Genomic DNA, 18,480 nt, shown 5'->3' with positions numbered 1-18,480 from the left:
TTGAGGCTTAGAGCTCTGATAAGTGGTCTTTGGCAGAGTTGCCCATTCAGTTTAAGCCATTACCACTCTCAAGTGTCTATTTTACTCTGCTATTAGGTATTACTACACTCTCACAGTGGAGACTCCAGGTCACAGGCTGGCATGTTAAATGAATACCTAAATTCATTGTTGTACTCTCTTAGAATGATTGTGACCTCAGGAGTTGAGAAAAATCACATTTCAAAACACAGCAGCTAAATCTGCCAGAGCTTGTTGTTCAGCACCTTTGGCCTTTGCTTCTTAACCATGAGAGGAAAGAGTCCTTGCCACTACCTGCAGGCCTGAGGACAACCATTTGTGCCTTTACTGCCACTGCAGGTCCTCCGTCATCCCTGCTTGTCCATATGGAGTACTGGTGTCACAGCTGTTACAACTCAAAGGAGAAAAGGCTATATGTAAAGAAACGTCGAAATCACTGATAATGTATTAAGCAAAAAGTGAGTGCTGTTCTTTGGAAGGTGAATTAATGAAGAAAAAATTCTCTTGGAATTTTTATGGTTTATGTGATCTTAAAAGTGGTTTCTGATCCTACCATGGAGTTCTTTGGATTTAGTGGCTATTCTGATTCACCAAAAATTGCAGATGTAGTACAAAATAGGTTGAAATATTTATTTATATCAAGAATGATATTACATAGAGTAAAACATGAGGTTTTAATCTTAATTTCACTAAGAAATTAGATGATTGTATTGATACTATGTTCATATGGTATTGCTGTCTTTATTTGTCCATCTGTTTTTGAAAGGGAAGGAGATCGGAAGCAGGGATCCTCTTCACTTGTCTGAGGACATCTCATAAAATTTTGTTAACAAAAATCAATTCAAAAGCTGGTCAGCATAAGACACAAGTCCACAGGAAAGCAAACTTCAGTAGTTCTGATGTTTACACAAACACCTGGTCGTTCGTTCATGCCCAGCAATGGATTATGCCAAGCTGGCTGGAAACAGTTAGAGCTGCTGGCAGTGTGCCCTGCCCACCTCCCACAGGTTCCCACTTCTGCAGCAGGAATGGCTCAATGCCTCATTAATCAGCACCTGGGTTTCTGCATTTTCCAGATTGGCACATTAAGGCAAGCCAACATCAGTTTCTGTTCAGGCCAGAGCATTCCTGCTGTGGGAGATGTTTGGCAAGAGAGATCAGTGTACGTAGTGGGGTAGATGACTTGTCAGCTGCAGCCTAAACTATAGGGTGAGATGTATAGTAGTACCTTCATCATTATTTTGTTAGAGAATTTTTAATTTATTAATCAGAAATCATTAATGGAAATGCAAATTTGAGGTGGTTTAGGATGTGGATGATAGCAGAAGAACGTCAAGAGGAATAGTCATGACCATTACATTTTCTAGTTGGTGAAACTACGTCTATCATATTTAATTTTGTCAGCGTAAGATTGCTTCTGTTTTTCAACACAACAGCTCAAAAATGTAAAATAAAAGAAAAAAGTTGTCATAAATCATAGCATTGAACTTAGTAAATGGCAAGTATTGGCAATACCTGTTCTCTCTACGATGGGTGTGTTCCCCATGGCTCTGTGCTGTGCAGTGCTTCCAAAGAGCGCATAAATGGATTCCCAGGGCACGAACGGTCACGTCAGCATTTTTCCCATGACACATTACAGACAATCGGGCTGTGCAAGTGAAAGACACAGTGACTAAAATGTTGTTGGAAGGTGAGGTGCTACGTCTGACCGGCCCTTATGCTGGCCCAGCACAAACACCATGAACGTTCAGCGGCGTTCAGGGCCCCGGCGCCCGCGCTGGCCGCTCGCAGGGGCTCGGGTGCCACCGGCGGGGCTCGCTGTGGGCACGGGCGGTGCTGCCCGCGCGCCGTCCCGGCGGCTGCGCTCGGGCCGTGCCGAGGAGCCGCTGGCCGGTCCCGGGCCATCGCCGGGGGCACCGAGCCCCGCTCGGCGCGGCCCTTCCCGGGGGCGGCTGCGGAGAGGGGGCGGCGGCCTCAGCGCGGGGCGGGCGGGAGGAGGGTCCGGGGAAGCCGCGGCCCCTCGGAGGCGGCGAGCGGAGCCCGGCGGCAGGTGGCGGCGGCGGCTCGGCCCCTTTAAGGCTACGGCTGCCGTAACCCGATCCCCGCCGGAGCATCCTGCGCCCGGGAAGGGCTGTCCCGTCCCCGACGCGGGGAAGGCATGGAGGAGGAGGAGGCGGCGCCGCAGCCCCCGTAACCTCGATCCCAGGTGCCGTGTGCGGGGAGGGAAGGCGGTAGGGCGCTGAGAGGCCGGGGCTGGCGGGGCGGGGGCGGTGCGGCCCCTTTCCCCCGCCCCGCGGGGCTGCGCGGAGCGGCCCCTCACTCACTCCCTCCCTCCCCCAGCGCGGGGCGGCCCCGGGGGCCGAGGGCCGCAGGCGGCGGCGCGGAGCGCGCTGACAGCGCAGGGCTGCGCGGGGCCGCCTCCTCCGCCGCCGCGGCTGGAGCGAGTGCGGAGGGTGCCCGCTGCCTGCCCGCCGCTGTGCTCTCCTGCCCGCCGCTGTGCTCTCCTGCCCGCCTGCCCCGCGGCCGCTCGGGGCCGGTGCGAACGGCGGGCGCCGCGGGTGACCGGGACCGCGAGGTAATGCCCGGCTCGGGGAGGCGTCCCTCGGGGGCAGCCCGGGGCTCTCCGCGCCCACCGAGTATGGGCGGGCTCCCTCCTGGGGGCTTTGCGGCTCCAGACTGCCTGCGGGGTTTGAGGAAATTGGGTAAATGGTATCGCAGCGGCCACCTCATCCTGAGTACACTGTCTTTATAAGAATGCTTCATCTGCCGGTTGCTTTGATGTTCTAAGAGCAGAAAGCTGAGTGGAGTTTAGGGTGTGAATAGCCTTAAATACAAAAGCGAACGGCTTAACTGTGAGTGGCTTGAATTTTGTTGTGTTTCTCCTTAACGCTGCTTACTGAGCTAAATATCAGACGAATAGGATCTACCATTGAGAACCAAGAGCACATCAGAGCTCCAGCACTGCTTTTGTTACTGGGCTTATTATAAAATGCGGGAACAGTCAGTAGTCCAGTGTTGCTCTCTGCAGATTGCTCTGACAAGTTTTACAGCTATTGGATTTGGCTTTCAGTTTTAAGCGGATCAGGAGAGCACAGTATTTCATGCGATGTCCTGGTATCAATAGCAGCTTTACGGTGTAATCTTGTTTGGAAATTGATCCAACTCATCTGGAAATCCAGCCTCGAAGAAAGTAAGGGCTGTGAGCCTTAAACCTTCCACTGCACCTTCTTACCACGTCTCACTATACTGTTGCATTTCTTATTTTGGTGATGTGGAAATAGTAAGAGGAGGAGAACATAAATGCTAAATGCTTTTGATGGTACAACACTTGATAACTTTCCTGCTCCTTTATCCTCTTTATCCTCTTTCATTAAGTTCCAACTTGTTTCTACCAGGAGTTCATAGTGTTATCGTATTGGGGGTGAATGGATATTGCTTTTTCTTCTAAATCTCAAGCAGAAACAGAATTGCAGGAAAACCACTGCGCGTTAATAGCAAATGAAAACTAATATATTTTTAGCTCTTATGGAGTATAATGAAAAAAACTAACCTTTTCAAAGTTACTGGGTCAATGGAGTAATTTGAAATACACTAGGCATGTAAGCAGTACCTTGCCGAAAAAATGTTAGTTTCAAGTGTTTGGTAATGTTTATTTACCTAAAGACTCCATTGAAAAGCTACAAGAGTGAAGTTCTGATCATATGTAGTTACTGTCTAACCGAATGTTTATTTGGGTAATTTTGGGTAAGCAAGGCAAATGCTAATGGTGGAGACCCAAGCTGTATATTGTACTGTTTTTCCTGCATACAAAGTGGTTACACTAAACCTCCTGCCCAGCCAGCCTCCCATTAGCTCAAACCCTGTATCAGCTGACAGAACAGTAATCAATGACTATGCAGTTTAGGTGATAGAGTGTCTGTTCATACATAATCCACAAAGTTCTGTATCTTGATCAGACTTTGCTGTACTAATAGAAGATAGCTAATAGAAGATACTTGGAAAAAAACCCCACGGTGTAGTTGAAGCTGCCTGGCTTACTAACTTTGGACTTTGTCAAGGAAAATTGTAATTAGAAGCTAATTGTGCTTGTTTTAAGTCAACAAGCACAATGCAACAAGCTGTTTAGGTTCAGCAACATGAATAATTTTTCTTGTAAATAAAAAGAAAATCTGGTAAGACCCAGTAAATTTTAATGTTAAACAAGATACAGTTGAAAGCAACCTAGGGATATGACAAAATAATAACCTATAGATATGGGACAATATTTATAGCTGAACACATGTGAAATGCTGTATTTACACCAGGTCCTTGAATTGAATATGACACTATTAATTGCTGAGCTAAAGCATAAAATTATTCTGGACTTGGTACTTACTATACTTAAATGGCATCTTGATAAGCATATATGAAATCAGGCTTGAAAAACTTGAGCATCTGTTAGACCAACCACAGAGGTTTAGTGATTAATTTTTTGTCTGCCTCTCTTCTTCTCTAAAACCATTGTCCCATTCTCCTTCATGGGCATCATGGTTCTGCACTTGCTGAAAGTCAGGTCATGCACTTTGCATGCAAGTACCTTTTTTAAAAATGAGTTCCCTCCACAGGCTCCTTAGGTGAAAGATTAGTCCTCTAATGCATTTCTTTCAAGGGATGTTTGCAAGGTTTGTTGAATTCCTTAATCTGTACTAAAATGAACACCTATCAAAAGCTGAAACATTACTTACCTAATATAACCTAATATAATCTTCTGGTACTAAGGAAACAAAACAAAACATGGCTTTCTCTTGTCCGAGAGATTATGTCAGTGTCTTCGAAACTCAGAGATACAAGTGTAGTCACTGCAGATGAATAAAATGTAGCATCATGGGAATTGCTGTATTTTAGTCAAAAGAATAAAGTAGGTGTGGTTAATGCTTAGTGGTTTTGCTGCTTTTCTGAAGAGATTGTACTTGACCTGAATTTTGGCTTCCTTCATTAAACCAACTGATAATTTCTTTTTCCTTATGTTGTCCAAGAGAAGACTTGGTTGCTACAAATGAGATAATGTAATAAGAAAGCTTTGTCCTTGGGTTGGAATCTGGAACTGGACACCATACAGCACTTTTCAGTAGGTTTAAACTGGTAGATACTAAATTGCTTTATTCCTTCAAATGGTAAGGTTTTAGAAAGTTGAGCTTAACACCCATTGTCTCTGGTACTTTACACTATGTGAAAAGGATATGAAGTTTGGTTTGTGTTTTGTGTGTTCTTGATCAGTGGAGGCAAATGGAGAAGTATGTGGAGGAGCGAGAATACTGAATATTCAGGATTGTAATTGAAATTGGAAGTTTTGATAGAGTAATGTTAAAAAGTATGCAGGACTTATATGCTGCTGCACTATAACAGGTCATCAGAAAATACCTGGAATCAATTAGTTCGATGCAATGCACTGCAGTGTGTGTACATATAAATTTTAGTTTGGATTAAAAATGCATTTATGAACTGAATCGCCCCCTGTGATTTGTGTTGCATAACTGTCCCAGAGTCTGCAAGCTGGGTTCCTTTTGGGTTCATCTGGGCAGGAAGATAGGCCCTAGGAGCACATCAAATATGTTCCAAGAATTGTGGAGTCCCTAGGACAGAATTAAAGCTGTTCTGAAATAAGCACTTGAAATCTACATGATAGAGGCAGGTTTCACTCAGCAAATCTGCTCTTACTTGTCCTGCATTCTGTATTTATACCTGTAGCTCTGTGGGCACTAGTCAGAGGAATTTTATTGTCTTTAGTTCTGGGAGAATAAATAGAAAAGAAGGAGGTAGAGGGGGAAAAGTTTGAGACCATTGAACCTTCTGCTTCTAAATCTTTGAAGATAAAAGTATGTTTTTTCTGATCTATATGTTTCAATATACTCACCATTTACATTCCAAAGTGAGAATATTGTACTTAATTAAAAAAATGTTATTATTTTGTTATTATGGTGGACTTTATCCTCTGTTTTTTCCTCCTCAAGTTCAAGTTTCTTACTATCTGCAATGCAGATACAATTTCAAAAATCTAAGGCGTGTTCACTGGTTCTGTAATGCACGTGAAATAAAGGTAGACATAAATGCATTATGTCATTGTATCGCTCTGCTGACCATTAGGTTGCTGTGGTAACATCAGATTATGCTGTCCTCAAAGTCTTAATTTTATTTTTAGATATTTTCTTAAGTAAAACTAAAATAAGTGACAGCAGGTTTTTAATAGGTATTAATTATTTAAATATTTGAAATGAAGCCATTTGACTTTTTTCCCCCTTTCCAGTTCAACATAATATAAATTGACATTTTTTGAGTTTGTACCTTTTGCCAGTCTTGGAGTGTACACCACTTCACTGTCAAATTGGGGATGCATGTCAGAGGTTTGTGGCTTCTGGGAAAATATCATTCTGTGTTGCAAATACTGGCGACTCAGGAAAAACAACTGAAGCATTTAGAGACTGACAGTTCTGTTTGGAATTGTTTTGGTATTCAGACCTCATGAAATAGCTGAGCATCCAGCAATTGAAAAGCCGGGCAGCTCTGATGGCTTTCCACTGAGTGTGGAGGTGTGTGGAGGTTGGAGTTCTGTGGAGGAGGAAAGCTCCAATGGCCCACAGCCCGTCCCAAGGACAAGCTCTTGGCTGAGCACAGTGGGAATTGGGAGCTGCTGTCCCTGCAAAGTGCACAAACTGAGCTGCAGCAAGGCCACTGCTTCTCTGGGCTGACCCAAAAACCTCTCTTCTGGGCTTATCTGATTGCACTGTTGCGTTTTGAACTCCTGTTGGCAGCAGGCAATCTGGCAATAATGAAACAAGTTTTGACTTTGGAGGTTCTTGGGACAGGAGTGGAGGCTGCAGAGCTGGCAGGTGGCCTGGTCAGTGGTCATCACTGTTCTTTCTGTGAAGATAAAATACATGCAATTTTAGGCCACAAAAATGTATACTATGCAAATGTTAAAAAAAAAAAAAACAAAACAAAACCAAAATGCAACTTGTGTATCTAAAAGTTTGGGCATACTTTTATACTGTTAATGCTTAAGTAGAGACATTGAAAAAGTAGAAACTTTTAGTGAATAATATTTCTGTTGATAAGTTTGCTGTCACAAACACTTTCTGTGCTTGCTTAAAATAGAGAAATGGAGAATAGAGTGAAATTACCTTCTGCTTCTCTTCACAGGTTGAAGAACAATGGCTTCCTTCAGCAACCTGACTATTGGCATTGCCCTTGCTAGTTTCACTGTATTTCAGCTCCTGTTCCACGTTGTAAGTTCTTGGGTGTCAACACGAATAACACCTGGTTTTAACAATCTCAGCCAAAAAAGGAAGATCGAATGGAATTCAAGGTAAAGTGTTCAAAACAGCAACAGTTAAAGACTTAGCTGAAATAATGAACACTTGAACCACCTGTGTGTGTGTGTGTGTAAGGCTGAAGAAAACCCTATTAGTTAAAGGTAAAGATCAGAGGGCAGGCTGTAGACACTGGACAAATAATGCATGTGAAATGCTGTGGCCCCTTTGTGGAAACATAGCATTGCTAACACTTGCACATTTAATGCTTTGTTAGACAGTGATGCCCAGGTAAAAGTCAGTACAAAGATAAAACGGTGACTAGTGAGAGGTAATAAACTGAAGAGATGCTCTGTGATGCTTCTAGTAAAGAGAAGAGATAAAAAATTCCTTTCCAAACATGTATGAAAATCAAAACTATTGCAATTTATTCAAAATTCCAGTGTATCTCTGGTCATGCTTTTGGGAGCAAAGCAGTTTGTTCACCTGCTACAAACTGTTTTATATTGGTTAAGGTTTTCCAAGGAATTTGATGACACTTGGGTGTAGTATTGAAAAGAGTCAGGTTCATGTGTGTTGTAGGGAAGAAGACTGCAGGAGGAGGAAGGGGAAGCTATAGCAGACACAGGGTACACATGCAGGAAGGAGTTGTGGAAACTCAGTCCAAAAACATTCCTCACTCTGTCTGTGTTTCAGTATTTCAATCAGTGGGATGGATCCACCTGCATTTCACTTGTCCCCTCAGATACAGGACTTCTAGAAACTTGTTTGACCCATGAGTCTTTTAAGCCATAAGGGAAGTATAAGATAGTAATTGAAAATGGGGTGATCAAAGAGGTTTTATTTGCAACATACTACTCTGCAAGGGTATATATAGTACACAAGGTTCTCCAGTTGAAATGAATAGGTACAGTACACCTTTGCCTATTACAACTTTAAAATAATTTTTCAGATGTTTCCCAAATTTAAAGCTCAAAAATGTGTACTGTATGGTTGTCACTGCACTCAAAATGCATTAGTTGCAGTTCTCTTCCTCCTCAATGCTGTTTAGTGTCAGGTGGATACTTTTAAAGTTGTTTCCATTGTTCTAGGCAGCATTAGCAACTCAAATAGCCTTGTCCTTCCATCTGGCAAATGTCCGCTTGCAGTGTTCTTAAAGGCACCATCTTGATTTCAGTTCCATCTTTGAATAATTACCTATCTGCCAGAACAACTGTGTAGGATGCCAGTTCACAGTATCAGTGCAGCTTAGGTTTACCTCTCTGTTCCAATTAACAATAAGAGGCAGACAGGGAAAGTAAACTAAACTGTTCCCGTGTGAAGCTGAGCTATTGTCTATAAGCCACATCAAATGGCCTTTGAATTGCATAATAGGCTTTATGAGAACTTACCCCATGCCTGGTAGTGCTGCGCTGGTGTAGTGCTTTGCATAATAACATGAATTGTTTTACACATCACAAGTGTGCTGGAAATAAGCTGCTCCAAATCTCTGGGCTACTTTGTTATAAGGTGTTTAACTGCTCAATTGATACAGTACTCCATACTGTGTCCTTTTTTACCTCTTTGCACATTTTTTTCCCTTGGGGTTGATAGCAGGATGTAGATGTTAGCACACAGATGGGTTGTGGTCCTGGGCTTCATCCAGCTCAGGAGTTAGAAGGCATGAAGCACAAAGCATGGTTCATCAGCATCTTGTGGATGTTATAACTGAGGAGGGCGCGAAGGGAAAGAAAGGCTAGCTGTGCTTGTGTTACTTCAGCTCTGCTAACCAAACACAGTGTTTGTCAGACTGCCCTGTCACTCCAGTGTTTCACCGAAACGAAGAGAGGCCTCAAGGAGTATCTTGCAAGTTCAGAGAATGCAGATGAGTATGTATTTATTCTGCAGAGAGCTATGCAGGTAGAAACAGTTACTATGTCCTAGTAAAATCTGTTGGTTTCATTTAAATTATTTAAAAGTAGAGGGTTGTTATTTTGTCCTATATTGAACTGGTGTAGGGAGTGCACACACAAATGATTCTGTTGGCAGTGCTAAGGAAACTGGCACAGAGGATGGTTATGCATTTTTATCAGCTCAGCTGGGTCTGGAAGAGGGCATCTGCCTGAAATGAGCTGTAGCATTGAAAATATATTGTTACAGCTTGGAGAGCTTTGTAATCAAGCATTTGAGCTGCAGCTCTTGGCTGTATTTTCCATGCTGTCAGTTTGTTCATTCTGACCTTCCAAGAATTATGAACCAATAAAGTAATTGCTTCTGGCATCTGAAGTATATGGACACTCAAATTGAGTTAAAAACTGTATTTGGTCATGGATGTAGTATAACTCTTCAAGTTGTGCATATATTCTTGTCCCCTCTTCTGTAATACATGCTTGTACTGCTATTAAGTAGTTATGAAAAAAAAATATATTCAATAATAAAAAAGCAAGTCTGCAACCTAGCATTGCAGCTTTTTTTGTTTGCAGCTTAATGAGGAGTTACAGGATGCAAGCTTTGAAAAAGATTTCAAGGAAATATACAGAGCTTGATAGCTTGACCTAGATTCCTTATTAAAATGGACTGTTGTACTATTTCCCTTTTTCTGCCCTGCCTATGGAGAAGCTTCAAAGTCCAGAGTTAAGGAGGAAATCTGCTGCCTTTTCTTTTCTTTCTTGTTTTTTCTTTTATTTCACTCCCATCAAGTGTTCTACTTGTGTATAACTTGTATTCTAAACAGAAGAGTTCAGGTAAATGACCTCTTCAAAAACAAATTACAACTGTAAACTAATGAGCTATATTTTAGGATAAATTTTCCTTCTTGTGGCATTATCCTCTCCTCAAGTTCAAAAATTCCAGGTATTTCTCAGACACTAATATTGCATGTTCTGCTTTGTTTTAAAAAAGAAGGAAAGTTCCTATCTTTTTTAATCCAGTGTTACAAGAGTAGACCTTTTAATTAAACTATTAATTATCATTACAATTCTGATAATTAAATTTTCTTTCTTTGCTCAAAAAAGAGAGAGCAGAAGTGCAGCCTGTGCTGTAATGATTATTAATTGTTCTCATCCAGTTTTTGACTATCATAATATACTAACCTCCATTCATTTTCTGGCACACTGTTGAAAAAGCTGCTGAAAATAGCACAGTGACACTCTTGAAACAAATTGTAAATACAGTCTCTTTTATGAATAGTTATGGAATCTTCTATTGCCAGTAGATAATAATGCCACTTTTGGAAATGGATTAGGGATTATAACCCCTTTCTTTGCAAAATCTTCTGCAGGAAGTCACATATTTTCTTCAACTCTTGCATGGTAGAGCTTAGATTCCTGAGAATGTCTTAAGGACATCTAAAATATTAATGACTTTCAAATACATGTATTCAATATGTACAAAGACAGGAATGATAACTAACAGTGTCTGTGCATTTGTGTGTATATGTTGGTGCTGTGAATATGTGTGTGAAGTGAATATGGTGTGAAGTGTTTTCAGTTACACAGCACTGAACTTAGTTCTCATCTTTCAAAAAGTATCTGTGATTCCCTATGGACATTTTTTCACATCATTTTTTTTCTTTCTAATTACATTTGCAAAGTGGGAAAGCCAACAGTAGCTACACAGTATTAGGTGCAGCTTATAGCTGTGTTAAACCCATGGCTGGAGCAGGAAGGTTACACATTTTGGAGCCATGCCCATTGCATTGTTCTACCTTCCAAGAATACATGTGGACTGAAAGGGCAGGAGGGGCCCTGGCCTGTGTGCTGGCAGAAACCCTGCTGGGGCTTCTGTAAATAGATATTTCTCTAAAAGTGCATGCTTGTTAGCATGCAGAGTTTATCTACACTGTGCATGCAGCCTGTAAACTGGAGACTGTTGTCTTTGGGGGAAAAATGTGTCTAGCACCCAGGTAGGGACAAGGCAACTTTGATTACTGTGATGTTCATTTTATATTTCCCTTGTCCAGTACAAAGCTGCTAATTGATATAAACCTGTAGCTATTATACCTTGGGTACTCAGCTACAACCAAGTTATATAAGTTTTCTCTTTGAAAACCAGAATCTACTTCAAATGCACTAGAAATTCTATCTGAAGCTTAGGATTTTTCATTTAATGCCACCTTCCAAATCCAAACTAGACTTATTATGGGTCTTTTAATTTGGTGCCTGAAAGGAGAAACCTGCTGTTGCAGGACTCCTGGGCTAATCTGAGTATGAAATTGCATATACATTTTCCACCAAATGGGACAATACAAAAAACATTTGTTAGAGAGCTAGATGTCATACTGTCTTTAAGGATTCATTAATATATGGGATAATTTGAAGAAAACTTAGATCTCCCTTACTTTTAATACTCACTTTGTATCTAATATCACCAATCCTACTCCAGTCTAATAGACTCCTTCTTCTTGGCTGTTTTTTCCCACCTGTCATTGTAAGGGGTTGGATGTAGCATAGGGAACAGATGATTGTCTCCCACAGAAGTATCTGCAGGCAGTTGAAAATGCCTTGGGATACATCCTACCTTAAGCACAGCATGGGAAGTTGTAATGGCAGTACCTCCTTGTGACTGTGATCTCTTTTTCAGGACAGTGTCCACATTCCATGCCTTGGTGGTTGGAGGGTTTTGCCTTTACATTTTATTGTATGATGATGCTGTTAATGCTGACCATCTCTGGTAAGGCGTGTTGCATGCATGTTGTGATTACACAATAAAAGAACATAACTGAGAAGAATAAAAAAGAATCCTGCAGTGTATTAAGTAATAAATTATTGTTTTATTTTCCATTAAAATATGTAGTTGTGATGTGTTCATTTTTATGTCTGTACTATTTGAAAATTTGATAACTATTGTGTCAGTATTAGTGTCTTAGTTCAGTGTGTCTCTGTGAAGTGGAATAGATAAAATACAAGCAGTTGATTTGAAATATTAAATATTAAAATTAAAAAAACATTAAATTGTTAAAGAATAAACTGTAACTATAAGTCAGTATGACTGAAACTCTGCTATTTAGAGTAATCATTTTGAAATTGAATTGAAAAGCTGTAGTTGGTCTGGATAGCGTGTATCTGTGTGAAAGTTCTCTATTGAACCCTCCAAAGGGTTTGGGTTCAGTGGAGAGAGCATGTGGTATTACTGTCAGGTAATGCCTGAAAATAGATACAGTAGATCATAACAGGGACTGGAGCATTGGTAAGCTCCAGGGAGACATCAGTGTTGTGTGTGACATTTTTTGATGGTCTAGGATTTCTCATAAAACTTTTCCTTTTTTCTGTATGTACTAGAGACTAACATAGATGATGTAGAAATTGTTTTTGTAGTGGTGAGAATCACATGGTAGAAAATGTGGAGGTGGTAGAGATCTGATAAGGAGAGGGAGAAGACATAAATAAGTGGATTAAATTGTAGCTTCATAGGGCTCCTTCCTATGACTGTTCACTTCACAGTCATTACAGTTTTTCAAGTATGATGTTTGATTGGCATTTTATATGACTCTGTATCTGCAAAGAAGTTTGAAGAAAGTCAGTTGCATGGACTTTTGTTTGTTCTATCTGCCCGTGCATCTTCATGTGTAATTCATTTGCCACACATGCCTTCTTAGCAATCACCAAAGAGATAGTTCTTCCCATTTGCTTATTCAAGTCACTCCCTGTTTGTCACTCTGGGCTCTTGCTTGCATCAAAACTGGCCTGCAGATATCAGGGCTCATTAATTCCATTGCACCTTCCATTCAAGGAGATAAAATTTAGTCTAAAATCTTCCAGACTGCCTGACCTAAGTTCTCCATTTATTGAGAATAATTTGGGATTCTGACATAGACTCTTCTTGAAGGGATGTGACAGGTGGGACAGTGCAGCCATATATGTTGTTGAAGTGTTGGTTTAGAAAGCCTAGAGGAGGTTTGATGCAAATTAACCATTCTCTGGGGGGAAAATAATGAGAGGAATGAACCATTCCCTGTTCCATCCAGTTAAGTCATGTCTACCATTATCAAGGAACCAATTTCATATACTCAGTCCTTTGCATGTTCTCTGGAGAATATGAAGGCTCTTGAGTGCAGGCTGTCTTGGTGGTGATGTGCTGAAGTGTGTTGGGACCCCTAAGGAGTTCAGTTATGAGGCTGCTGCTGCAGCTGGGAGCTCTAACATGAGGCCTCTATGTAAAGAGTTCCTGCTAAAGTTAGGAGAACATATCTGCCCCTATGTCTAAACCTAAAGAAGCACTCAGCCCACAATATATGTAGCTCATGTAATCAAATTTTGAAGCCATAGAAAAATGTTCCCATTTCAAGCTGTATTTAAAAGAACATCTATGGCCAGTCTTAACAGATGGGGTGAATTCCAGACTCTCCTAGTAATGGTTTTAATTCACCTAACAGCAGAATTCTGGTTTAGTGAGTCTTATTTTTCTGTAAACTACCCTCTCACTGAGGGAACAATTTGTTTTAGACACTAAGAAAGCTTTACAATTTAGTGATCAGATTGTAATAATACAGGAAATCTCTTCCCACTGCTCCATTCCAATAGGATTAAGAAAAAATAGTTAAGTAATAGCATTTCACTGTGTTCTGGCTGAGGCAGACTTTGTATTGGACGTGGCTGTAAGCACAGTTAGGTTCCATTTTCTGGAAAGGTTTACAACAAGGATTGTTTTCACAGCTTGTCTTGAGCAGTCTACATTGTATGGATCTATTGACCTCCCACTTGAAGCTCAATTCATATTTACACAAAACATAGCCAGATTAGTTGCATAATTTAATTTAAAAATTAAGTTACAGTCCTCATGCCAAGGAAAAAAAGACTTGCTTACCAAACTCCTCAAAGTAGGAATGCACAGAGAACAGTGGAGAGAAGGACAAACATGGCTTGCTCTAACGTGGATGCTTCCCTTTCTGGAGCTGTATTCATTCACAAGTTTGGGTTTGTTGAACATTCTAGAGGAACTGAGGCTGTGTGTGTGTTACTAAGAGCTTTGCCTGCTGAATGTTTGGCACCAAAAGGGAAGGGATAGAAGGTGTGGAAAGTACTCTGAAAAGCATTTCTGCTCAAAGGTTCTTTGGCTTCAGAGAACTGGCAAATAATTCCTTTCCTGTGTCCTTCTACTCTGTTTATCCCTATAAACATCCATCTGATTATGAATATGAAAAGCACCAGCTGAGCAAGATATTTTTGTCACCCTTACCAAACTCTTAGCATTGGCAGAACACAAAAATGGAGACACAGAGTGTCAGTTAAAGGGCTAAGAGACAGAGACTGGGCTGTTCTTTTATCCTCAGTTTCCTGAGAAGCCAGCTCAGAGTACTTGCTGGGTTTCAGTTCAAATCTCTAGCAAGGCTCTTGGGGCAGTTTCTGTGCTGAGGCAGGGGTTGATCCTCATTAGGGTAGCTAGTAGGTGTCTTGTGTTTGGGTGGAAAAGGAATTCACTTGTGATTAGAACCCTTCTTAACTAGATTGCATAATCTCTTACTGATGAGCCAAGAATCATGTGCCCTGATGGCATTGTGTTTGAGATGTGTATGTCCTTTGCAAATTAGGCTGTAACTATGTATTTTTGGTGTGTTTACAGGGGTGACCCTTCAATTGTGAAGCTGAATATTGCTATTACCACAGGCTACCTCATTTCTGGTAATTATGCAACATGTAAACAGCATGCATGACCTGTTTATTTATATTGAGTCACTATACCTTTATGTTTATCCTGAGCCACTGTGGTGGAGATGTGGTATGTGTATACAGTACAGTTCTGCTGTGGCTTTTAAAATTGCTGATGGGTTTGTGGGTTGTGGTGAAATCACAGCATCTTGCTAGCAGATGTCAAAGATGGAATATCTCCCCAAGCACTGAGGAAATACCACTGTGTGGCTTTGTCATGGTTTCATGTGCAGCCACCAGCTCCAGCTCAGTTTTGTCCTTTGGCCAGTTGAGAAGGTGTTAGAGCAGTGCCCTTCACTCTTCCCAGTGCCTACAGCTCGTATCTCTTCTATCAGGTGTTTCTTCCTGTGACCTCAGAATGCTGGCAGAAGAATTTTAGTAACCCTCAATACAAGCTGAGGCAAATGGATCCTCCTGCCCATCTTTGTCTCCTTTTAAGCCAAAATTCAATCATGTATAAAACATGGCAATTATTTATTTTGCATGTTATTTATTTCTACATATGTTTTACAGTCTTAATTTTTCTGTCAATTAAAATTGGCATGGGAATTTTGCTACAACATGCTTTGGAGCTTTCTTTTATGTTATGTGGGGATTATACTGACTTGTCAAAGCAAAACCTTGTGACTTGGACTACTGTCAGTGAAAACTTCTCATGTTAGGATGAAGTTTCTGATCAGAAACTGGGCCACAGTCTTGGTTATCTCGTACTGGATTTCTCCACCCAGTGGAAGTGATAATCTGGTGATCAGCATATTCAGTTAAACTGTGCATTACTTTAAGTGTCTGGGGTTTTTCATAGTTTCAGCTGCCATGTTTAAATTAATCAGTATCTATTTTTGAATAATTACACATTAAACTTTCACTATGAATTAATGAATGCCTTTGAACAGGCATCTCAACCTGACCACTCATTCTCTCTCACTTCCCTATATAGTTGATGTTTAATTATTAATAGGAAATGAGCAGTTATGTCAGATGATGTAGAGCCCTGCCTGAGGATAGCTAATATAAAAGAGATCAAGGCACACTGGACTTTAGAAAGGCACAGGGGTAAAGTCTTTGATTTGGAACCTTGGTCAATAATATTCCAGTCCAAAGTACTCATTTGCAGAAAGTAGGGACAGAAATTGCTTGTTCCAGTAGAGAGAACAAGATCTTCTGAATTCTCAGACCATCATGGGAAAAGAAAGATTTTTTTTTTTTAGGTTTTTTTTTTGTTTATTATATGTTAAAACTTTGTTTTTTACGCTAACTTGCTATGTCACTTTTGCAGTAATTAGAAAATTGGGATTTAATAAAGTAAATATGCTTCTTATTCCAAATGCCTCTTGCAAAATAGTTTTGGTAAATGGTACCAAATTTACTAATGTACTTTACTTTTTGATTCAGAGGTTCTCCATGATAGATCCCTGCATTTGTTGCATGTATTTGTATGTTTGCAATGCCCCCTGCAGACCTGCCTTTTTTTATGTCATATGTGCCAGATTTTTGGCGTTATAAGTGTGAGGTCACTGTGAGATTCAGGATCCACCTTTTCCTTCCAAACTACTTTGGCTAAAGTTACTACATCTGTATTTCCATTCATGTGGAAAGTAATAATTTATGGAAATTGTTGGGAGAATGCTGTTGCCTAATACTTTGACTGAAGTGAAGTCTTTGGGATGAAGATGTTCTCTTCAGACATCATTAATTCAAAGGGTTTCTACTGATGCCATGTCTTGGTATATCTCTAAAATGTAGAGAAGCTATTCTGAGGTCAATGATTGTATAATAAATAGTTCTTTATAGTTATTTCTGTTTTCTTGTAGATCTATTGCTTATTATTTACTACTGGAAGGCAATTGGTGACAAATTTTTTGTAATACATCACTTGGCAGCTCTGTATGCTTACTATTTCGTACTGGTAAGTGTTGTATTTTCTTGTAACATAAGCAGATGAGATTAAAGAAACAGCTTTTATAGACCTCACTTGCTTAATGTTAAAAAAATTACTGGTTAATGAAAGGCATACTTATACTTTGAATCATTATTTTAACTGTTTTTATCAGTTATTTGTGGTAAATGCATGACTTTTCAATGTTACACTACAACAAAAATGTGTAACTTTGTTGAAATTAAAAACTCTTCTCAATTTTTGCTGTAAAGAGACTTTGACAGAAGAGCTTTTCATATGATTATAGAACAGGGTTTTAAATAAAACCACAAGCTTGAATATTTAGTTGGAAAGTTAGAGGGAAATGGTTTCAAGTGGTTATGTTCTGCTTCTGTCTCCCAGGTAACAAGTGACAGGACCAGGGGAACTGGCCACAAGTTGTGCCAGGGGAGGTTTAGTTTGGATAGAAGGAAGAACTTCTACATTTGAAGGGTGGTCAGGCAAGTGTTCAGGGAAGGGGTAGAATCACCATCCATGAAAGCTGGAAAGGTGTGTGGATGTGGCACTTGGAGATATGCTTTAGTGGTGAGCACACAGAGCTCAGTTAATGGTTGGACTCAATCTTAGAGGGCTTTTCCAACCTTAATGATGTCTTCCCTGCCTACTGTGTGAATCCCAGGCTTGTAATACTGAAAGTGTGGAGATGCCAGATTACTGTCAGATTTCCCATGTAAGGGTTTAAAGGGGCCTGAAGTATGCTGTCAAGTAAATACTCTATTCCTGGTTGAAGATAATTAAATTTACTATTATTATCATGGATGAAAGTGAATTAGAGTTGAATATTAAATAAATTAAAATACCACTACCAAGGCTGATCCTCTGTGCTGAAAATTCATTAGTTGTTTCTGGAGGAAACAGAAAGCATAATATTAGTGTGAGCTTCTTTAAAAGCATTTATTTCTATGTGGATATAGCTTTGCCTGTGGATGCCAGTGTGTTGCTCTCAGTCTGTTGCCTTCAGAGAAAGTCACCCCTAAATATGTTATTTCCAAATTGCCTTTTGGGGATAAAAAGAATTTGGTTAAACGCACAGATTTTCTCTTTGGTGTGGTGCAAACCGACATGAAAAGCTTGAAGTGGTGGGTATTTGCTTGCTTGGTGGGGAAAAGAGGAATCTGACACCCACTCCATAGGTTGTTCAGGGAACGAAGGAAATGAAAACCCCCCAATCTGTTTATCTCTACACTTGCAAACTGCTGCTTACCCAGCAGTTGTGTAAGTGGATAGTGTGTGTCACTTGGGGGAAAGAGCTCAGCTGGAGGGGATGTGGTGTGGATGTGCCCCACGGAGGAGCTGTGCCTGACCCACGGCAGGGCAGGGACTGGCAGAGCCGCTGGCAGAGCTGTCCCTGCCCTCTGCAGGAGGGAAGGAAGGGCTTCCTGTGCCCTTCCCTGCTCTCAAATTAGAGCTGGCAATTCGTCTTTGCTTTGGCAAAATATGTTCCTACAGCAATGCAGGGAGATTTTTCTTCAGCATAAAGTGTTTCTATTTGGGCTTGTTTAAACATTGGAAAATCAAAAATGTTTATAATTATTTCAGGCAGTAATGCTATCATGGTTATTAGTAATCTATGACTACTTGTGCAAGTCTTCTCTAGTTAGCTTTTCATGGCCAT

At 40.7% G+C, this 18,480-nt stretch overlaps 1 protein-coding gene across 2 annotated transcripts in view; it reads left to right on the top strand.

Annotated features, from left to right (window-relative positions):
- Positions 1-2,074: 2,074 nt before the first annotated feature.
- TLCD4 (TLC domain containing 4) overlaps positions 2,075-18,480 on the top strand; it is a 26,352-nt gene continuing 9,946 nt past the window's right edge. Inside the window, exons 1-5 of one of the 2 annotated variants that reach the window (XM_064719226.1) lie at positions 2,075-2,224; positions 7,195-7,360; positions 11,865-11,954; positions 14,844-14,902; positions 16,741-16,835. In XM_064719226.1, the coding sequence (XP_064575296.1) occupies positions 7,206-7,360; positions 11,865-11,954; positions 14,844-14,902; positions 16,741-16,835 (399 nt within the window). In that variant the 5' untranslated portion in view covers positions 2,075-2,224; positions 7,195-7,205. Of the gene's footprint in view, positions 2,225-2,376; positions 2,594-7,194; positions 7,361-11,864; positions 11,955-14,843; positions 14,903-16,740; positions 16,836-18,480 lie in introns of those variants that run through there. The other variant, XM_064719228.1, reaches the window with a different exon arrangement.

This window comes from Zonotrichia leucophrys, chromosome 8 (assembly GCF_028769735.1).
Source record: "Zonotrichia leucophrys gambelii isolate GWCS_2022_RI chromosome 8, RI_Zleu_2.0, whole genome shotgun sequence".
Taxonomy (NCBI): Eukaryota; Metazoa; Chordata; class Aves; order Passeriformes; family Passerellidae; genus Zonotrichia; species Zonotrichia leucophrys.
Note: the sequence above shows the minus strand (reverse complement) of the source record. Positions and strands in the feature narration are given on the sequence as shown.